At 39.3% G+C, this 8,366-nt stretch overlaps 1 protein-coding gene across 1 annotated transcript in view; it reads left to right on the forward strand.

Moving 5' to 3' along the window:
• Positions 1–8,366, forward strand: part of LOC112142972 (EH domain-binding protein 1-like protein 1) — a 35,153-nt gene that overhangs the window by 13,531 nt on the left and 13,256 nt on the right. The window contains exons 12-17 of the mRNA XM_036215326.1: positions 2,130–2,396; positions 2,519–3,562; positions 4,652–4,867; positions 4,996–5,361; positions 5,555–5,659; positions 7,521–8,247. Coding sequence (XP_036071219.1) covers positions 2,130–2,396; positions 2,519–3,562; positions 4,652–4,867; positions 4,996–5,361; positions 5,555–5,659; positions 7,521–8,247 — 2,725 coding nt within the window. The remainder of the gene's footprint in view (positions 1–2,129; positions 2,397–2,518; positions 3,563–4,651; positions 4,868–4,995; positions 5,362–5,554; positions 5,660–7,520; positions 8,248–8,366) is intronic.

Below are 8,366 nucleotides of genomic sequence, written 5' to 3' on the forward strand. Positions count from 1 at the left end.
CTTTTTAAAAAATTATGTCCTTTAAAAAAAAGTTCATAACTACAAAATATATGCAATCTTAAGCATAAACATGATAAAATTTCTTTGCAAAAAGTAGTACACTTAAAGTTTGTTTTATTAACTTTAGTTGAGTAAAAGTATAGCAAGTCTACTATTGTCTGTGTGCATGTTGTGAAGGAAGTACTAACTGAATACTTCTTCCAACTAAATTGGAACATTTAAGTTTACAATAAATAGATCATATTTAAAAAGTAGGGTTGTAAATGTTAAAAAAAAAAATAACGAGTTAATATTTATTAATGCTAAATGATGTGGTCAATTACAAAATGAATAAATATTCCATCTCTTTTTAGTGCGTTATTCTTGTTATTTTTTAGGTTTAGATCTCTTTTTCACAAAAGGCGGACTGTTTGATACAGAATGTATGGCAAGCAAAAGAGGTCAATAATCACCAGAAAAAAAAACGCCTATTGACCATGAAAAATGTAGAATTTTATACCCATCTAGGACGACACAAAACAGCGTACTATTTAATAACATGGGTAAAAAGTAGAATTTTTCGTGGCTAATATGCTTTTTTTACAGCACTTTTCCTGGCAAATATGGACCCCCTTCGCTTGCCATAGTCATGCGGCCTGTTGTCATGGTAGCATGACGGCAGCGACCATGACTGCAGCTGCAAAAGAAAGCGATATATAATCTGATCGAAGTATCAGTTCAGAGAAAAAGTTCTCCTCTTAAAAGTTTGTTTTGAAGAAGTCTGCACTTGTAGAACATTGTGGCCAGAACTTATTTTTCAGGTGTGCATCCACACCCAGCAGCCAATCAGAATCGAGTATTCACCTGGATCATTTATTTATAAATCTTGTATTGTCCAGGCAGAACAAAGAGATATTCTTATGAAGAAAAATAAAAACAAAGACAGAAATAAAGTAAAAGTGCAAAACCATATCTCTACATGTATATTCACTTAAACCTATAGTGCGATATAAACGCATACATATGTCTGCAAATATTAATATACAGATAATTAGAAAAAAAATGCTTTATTGTTATTTTCAACTAAGTTCAGAACTTTAAAAAAGGATAAAAATTGGATCATTTAAAGTGCAGAAAAACAATGTTTATGTGTTATGGCTGTATGTCAACATCTTTGTTTTCATGGAGTAATACATAAAAGTTTTTAGAGTTCTGCTTATCTTACTGTTGACGTGTTTTGTGCACACAAGTTACAGTTCTGAGTTAACACTTTAAAAATTGAAACATTTCAGACAAAAACAATGAAGGGAAAAATTTCTCTCTGGCATGTTATGTTCAAAAGATGAATAGTGTCATAAAATTTACCTAGTAAAACATAGTGATTGATCACAATTCATTTTTTTAATCAATTGACAGCACTGATAGAAAGTAAACTTTAGTATTAAGTATACTTGTAGTACACTCAATAGGCTACTTTTTCTCTCAGCTATAAAACAAATGTTTTATTCATGTGATTTTTTAACTTAATAAAGAATATTTTAATTTAAAAATTGAAACGCAGGAACAAAATCTTTCAAAACAGTGATATCTTAGTATACAACATTATTTTTGTGACTTTATAAGTGTAGTTACTCTTTCTTCAAGGGTTTTTTTCTCAACCAAACATCATATCATCCTCCAAATCTCCCCAACAACTATTTTTTAGTGATAAATAAAAATGTTTTAAAAAGTTTTTATATCATAGAAACGCTTGCTCTATTTATTCTTTTATATTTGTGATTGAAAATAGACGATAGGGTGGGATGAAAAGATAAATCAGAGGTGGGGACTTGCTTTTCTAACATACCCCAGTCTGCCATGATGCAGGTAATCAGAAAATGTGCAGCCACACTGACCCTTGAAGCCTGGAATCGTCCACTGCTGACATGAATACTTCATGTCCTGCTTACAATCTCACTAATCGAATTGGCCTTGAACTAACCGACATGAGATTCACTTGTGAGCTATTTTCTTATCTTCAGCGCTTTTGTTATCTAACAGCTTCTGCCTCGTCTTTTGTTGCACATAAGTGATTATCAGCTCTTGTTCTCTGACGGTCCACATTTGAAAGTCTCTCCTCTCGGCCTGACTGCTGATGTTTCTTTCTCTAGTCCCGCCCTCTCCCGCTCAGAGCTGATCATAGCCCCGCCTCCTCCTTGGCCGTTCTCCTCCACCTCTGAGCTGTCCTCCACCAGTGTCGTAGCAGCATTTATCACCCCGAAGCAGCCGCGGGCTGAGGGGAAAACCGGTTTGAAAATGTCAGCTTCGAACCCCTTTAGGAGCGACCTGACAGAGGCGGAATTTGCCGCTAATGAGCCGCTTAGCTGGGGGCAGAAATCAGGGGGCTTTTTTATGGAGGAGGATAATTCTATCAAAATGTGAGTATTGTTTTCAATGCTGTCGAACTAAAAAAACGGTCATTAATTTGGTTTTAAGTTGTGAGTTTTTCATTCGCTCACTGAGACTTTTGAATAAGGAACATTGTTTATCTGCTCTGCAGTCTTGAACAGAAAACTTGTGAAAAGACAGACGGAGAAAAGCCCTCCGTGACAGAACAGGTAGCAATGGTGACGGTGCAGGACAAACAAGAGGAAGAGGAGAGGAGGAAGCTGGTGGAAGAGGAGAAGAGGAGGCTTTTGCAGGAAGCAGAAGAGGACAAGAGGGAGAAGGAGAGAAGGAAGCAGGAAGAAGAAAGACTTATAAAGGAGAAGAGAGATAAAGAAAAGAGAGAGGAGGACAGAAGGCAACAAGAGCGAGAGAGAAAGCTCCAGGAGGAAGAAAAAGAGAAACTTCAAATGGAAGAGGAAAAAAGGCTTGAGAGGGAGAGATTCAAGAAGAAGATGGAAGAGGAGGAGGAACGGATGATTGAGGAGAGGAGAGAGCAAAGGAGGAGAAGGGAGGAGGAGAAGATGAAACAGTTGGAGGAGGAAGAAAAGAAACAGAAAATAAAGGAGGAGGAACGACTAAAAGAGGAGGCAGAGAGAGAAAAGAACAGGAAAGAAGAGGAAAAGAGGAAAAAGGCCGAAGAGGAGAAGAAACGTCTCCAAGAGGAAGAGGAGAGAAAAAGGAGAAAACTGGAAGAAATGGAAAAAAGAGCAAAGGAAGAGTTTGAAAAGGAAAAACTCTTACAGGAACAACGAGAGAAGATGGAGAAAAGAAAAAAAGAGGAGACAAAACAATTACAAGAGGAGCAGATCAAACTAGAGGTAAACGAAGGGGATGAGGAAATTAGGCAAGAAAACAAGAACACAAAAGCAGAAAAGATGTCTCTCCTGAAGGAGGAGATGCAGGAGGAGCTGGAGAGAGAAGATCAGCTCTGTGGGAAGGAGTTCAACCAGTCAGATGAGGACAAGATGAGAAGTTCAGCTCCTTTCCTCCTGAAATTCTCCCACTCACCTTCAAATGAAAAAACACAACTTTCTGCCCCACACTCCCCTCTGCTGGATGAAACCGGTATTACAGCCGAGCATCTGCCTGCACAAACTCCTGACAGACAGACGTCCAGTCCATCAACGACTAAACCGAGCTCCACCTCAGACGAGTGGTGAGTTTCTTACAGACAGCAGACGTGGTTTTGTTGGTGGTGTTTGTCCTCCTGTGTGTTCTGGTTCCTTCTGTCTGTAATTCTTTAGTGTTTGGCAGAAATTATTGTTTCTGTAATCAAGAGATTATATGAAATCCACTTCTGCCAGATTAAATCGCTACTGTTGGTTTATTTTTCCACACTTTCGGTTTCTGCTAAGTCATCTGGGGTTTTTTCTTGAATGGTTTTTGACTCTTTGCTCACCTTTTTCCTTTACATTTGCTTTGAATTTAAAAAAGACATTTTGGAATAAACCAAAAATAACGAAAAAAGTGAAATAAGATTGTTAAATCTATTTATTATTATTTTTTTAAATCTTGGTTTGTATTGAATTTAGAACAGCTGCATTGTAATGTTTAAAGACACACTCCCATCATCTATTCTATAAGTGTCCCAGTGGTCTTTTAATTATGATTATGACATTTTTAGCCAAAAACAAAACAACTTGTGTCATTTTCTAGGACATATTTTCTACGTCGTTCATTTAAAATTCAACTGACTTGAGGGCAGGACCAATGGCAACCTTACAGCCCATCCCAACCCCAAACTAACATTACTAGTGCAACTAAAATGGCGAGCAATATTGGAGCTATCTAGTCAAACAGTTTTGAGCCAGATGCCAGCTTGAAACGAGGGATCTTGTGGCTACTCCCGATTCACATAGATATATGAATAATAAAAGACTTAAATGTGCAATTTTAAGCATAAATGTTTTTATTTATGTCCTCCATCATCAGAAAAAGGCCACAAGAACATGTTAAAAATACCAAAAATGTGATTTTTATAGGAGTGAGTCTTTAAAATGTCCTTTTTTACTGTTAGATCAACTGTTTAAAGTTGATTTTTCATGGTATGGCCCCTTGAAAATATTTGCTCTTATCGTGATAATATTTTACATGCTTCCATTAATACAACATATTTGTCATATTTATTTGTATTAATGAATACATTGTTAATGTTGAGTTATAAGTGTATACTTCGGGTGATCTTTTCTCATTTGACTGGTAAACTGCTTCTACTTTCTTCTTTCTTTCTCTCTCATTACTCCAGTCTGAGCCCTTCTTCTCCCTCCCTGTCAAATATTGATAAACCTGAAATGAAAATTGGCCCCGCTGCTCAGATTAAACCCGTAACTGTGGAGGTCTTGACCCCGCTGACACCTCCACAGACCCCGTCTGAGGCAGAGGTTCCTCTTTGGAAAATGCTAGAACAGAGAAAAAATGAAACCGTCTCTGCCAAGGAGAGTGCAAAACCTTTGTGCAGAGGGTAAGGACGGGACCAGGGGGCATCTTTGTGTCGGCTTCTCTGCTACAACCCAACCTCTGTGTTTTCATTATTCAAGTTTCAAAGGATTTGGCTGATAAATCAACTATTTTCTCTTATTTCTTTTGCAGTTTACATGAAGAAGCCGAAGTGGACACCCATGAGCGGGAGCAGCGTCAAACTGTGAAAGATTCCGTCCCACAAGTATCTCAGCCTCGTTCACCGTCACCTCCAGGGGAGCCCGGGGAGCCCACTCAACCATCTGGTGAGCAAACAGCTCTGCCGCTGGAATCAGGCCTGCAGGAAGCAAAAGAGCAACAGGAGGAAGCTAAGGATCCAACGGACACATTGTTGGAGAGTTTGGTGATCAGCGAGGAGCCGGCATGCCAGGCCGAGCAGCAGCTGTGGGCAGCTGTGGAGGAGACCACAGCAGAGACAGGAGAAAGCACTGAAAGCCCCAAACAGGAACAGAAAAAGGAGGAGGGTATAGAAGGGGGGTGAGTCCGTGACTGTATGTGACACTGCATACAAAATCCACTCTGCACACTGGCTTACATCACTCCACAGTGCAGCAGCCTAATCGATGTCTAACCTCATATGACCCGCACATTAACATCTGCCCGTTTGATCCCAGCTTTGCACTAAGATGTGTTTCTGTGTGACGCGTCTGTGTGTGTGTTTCTGTGTTAGTGCCCAAACATGTGCACACACAGAGGAGGATGTGAGCGCTGCAGAGCAGCAGGAGGTGTCGTCTCCTGGGTTCATGTCAGCCATGGTGGGGGTGTTGTACAGGGGGTGAGTCTCTCTGCCTGCCTGCCTTTGGTGTGTGTGAAGCAGAATGCAACGGCAAAAGCTGTGGAGGAGGATTTATTTCTTACAGTATAAAGAAGTTTTTGGAGAGAAATAACACATTTGTGAATGGCTGTAGCATGCAAAGCTCTGCTTTAGTAACTGGTTTTGGGTTTCCCTCATCGATTTGCTCACTTCTTGTCATTCCGCGACACTTCCTTTAGGTTTGCACTTTTGTCGTGGCTAGTGACATAATCATTTTAGCGCTTGGGCTGGTGTTGACAGCCCTAAATGCTAATATAACAAGACCCAAACCATGGCATTACCTCCACCATGTTTCACAATAGGAGTTTGGTCTTCGCGTTGGATTCCAGTGTTGATTTTTACATCGATTATTTTCTGAGCATCCTTTTTGTTTGTCCACACTCTATAGGGTTCAGCAATGTCTTTCACCTTTTTTTGCTTCAGCTAATATTAAAAAACCTTACTTTTGCGCTGCACTTAAATTTAATTCATATACTTTTCTGCTCTTTTTTTCAGTACTAATTTTTTTTTTTTGCGTTTTTACTTTTTTGTGCTATTTTTTTCATGATAGAGGACAAATTGATAAATTCGGTTTATTCAGATTGTTGTGAATCAAAGGTCATTTGAAAAAGAGCATATCTGTGACTTAGAAAATACATTATTTGGCCCCACAAGCTCCCTGCTCTAAGTTCCCAGCAATGGAGAGGGGGAAGGGGGCGGTGTTGCTCTGCACCAATGGTCCCGCCCACAACTCAAAGCAAATTTCCAATGAACTACAGTACTGCCGCTCTGCCAAAACAACACATTCTTTTTAATTTTGGCTAAAAACAACATAGTTATGATTTAAGACCACTGGGATCGCTTTTAAAATAGACCTATTGGGTCTTTAAAGGGTAACCAAACACTAAATCAACTTTTTTCGCTGTTGACCTCTATAAATGGGGCTTTAAAAATGCTGTCTGTTGGTCATTGCCAATTTTTTTTACAAATTAAAATAAACTTGTTTAATTCTTGAGAATATAATAAAAAAACGCCTTGTGCTGCCCCCTACAGGTTGAATCGAGGTATTACATATGAATTTTGTGATTGGTCAAACCATTTAGGTCCCACTCATGATCTGCAGCTCCAGTAATGAGCGTGGGTGGAGTCAGCCTCCTACTCCCTGTTTGGTTACCCTTTAAGTTATTGTAACTCGTTCAATTGGCAAACTCCTCTTTTACCAATCAGATCCACATCATGCTGCCTTAAAGATATTAATCTGATAACATTTTCACAATAATTGCTACTCTCATGCCAACACTCATTAATATTATGTGGTAACTGATTATTTTTTTTAAATAAGTTAATATTTTTGTTTTTTTATTTCCTCCAGTGCTCTGTTTAACGCTTGGTGTAAAGATCAAATTGAGTAGAAAGTGATTAAATTTGAATTTAAATTTTGTTTATTACTTATGCACTGCATCTTTATTGAGGTGTCAGTGAAACACATGTTGTTGTGTAGTTAAATCTCCAATCTAATTGTGCTTTAAGATTATAGAAAAGTTCATTTCTTATAAGCACAATATAAATATTATTGTAAACTTGCCTTTTGCTCATTTGGAGCTCTGTATGCTGCCAGGATGTGTTTAATCTGCTTTCTTAATCACACTGGAGGGGATGTCAGTGCCAGTATGTTTTGCAGGGTTTATAAAAAAGCAGAAATCTGGTCGATTAACCAAACAAAGTCTGAGGAGGAAGTGCTACATTAAGCCTGCTGTCTGGCCTTCTGTCTCGGAGCTCAGCTGTGGTCGTTTCAGGGTCAGCCTTGTCTCACGGTTTTCCTGTCCCCGTGTTTGCCCCTTAGCTACGAGACAGTGGCCTCCTTACTGCACACGAGTAAAGCAGATCAACTGCAGGCCTCCCCAGAACAAGAACTCCTGCTGACAGATAATGAAGACCAGCCATGTTTGTATGGAGATGATGAGCCCGTGTGTGCCGCAGATGTGGGCATGTCGCCACCCACAGTCCTTCCTGAAACAACAGAACAGATGCTATCCGGAACCGATTTGTCTACACAACCGCATGGAACAAGCGAACTGACTTTTGTAGAGAGTCTACGACAGGCTGCCATTGAACAGGAAAAAAACAGAGAGCAGGTAGAAGACAATACAGATGAAGGAAAAACAGGGATGAAAGGAAGTCAAAAGGAAGAGAGCAAGGAGGAGGAGCGAAATAAGGAAGAAACAATCAGGACAGACGATGAAGAGAGGAAGGTAAAAGCAAACTTTTTAAAAGAAGACACACAGACGAAGGAAAAAGGGAGTCTAGATACAGAAGATGAGGAAAGGAAAGATGAAGAAATAATTGTGGGGAAAGAGAATGAAAAAGAGGAAAACAAGAATCTAAATAAGGAAGAAAAAGAGAAAAATGAAGAGGAAAGACTAGTGAAGGAAAATGAAGAGACACTAGAAAAAGAACAACTTAATAAAGAAGAACATGGAAGGAAGAACAAAGAAAGACTTGAAAGGGAAGAGGAGGAGGGGCTGGAAAGAGAAAGACTTGAAAGGGAAGAAGAGAAAAGGAAAGAAAGAGAAAGACTTGAAAGGGAAGAGGAGGAGAGAAAGGAAAGAGAAAGACTTGAAAGGGAAGAAGAGAAAAGGAAAGAAAGAGAAAGACTTGAAAGGGAAGAGGAGGAGAGGCTGGAAAGAGA

Source organism: Oryzias melastigma, linkage group LG14 (genome assembly GCF_002922805.2).
Source record: "Oryzias melastigma strain HK-1 linkage group LG14, ASM292280v2, whole genome shotgun sequence".
In the NCBI taxonomy this organism is placed as follows: Eukaryota; Metazoa; Chordata; class Actinopteri; order Beloniformes; family Adrianichthyidae; genus Oryzias; species Oryzias melastigma.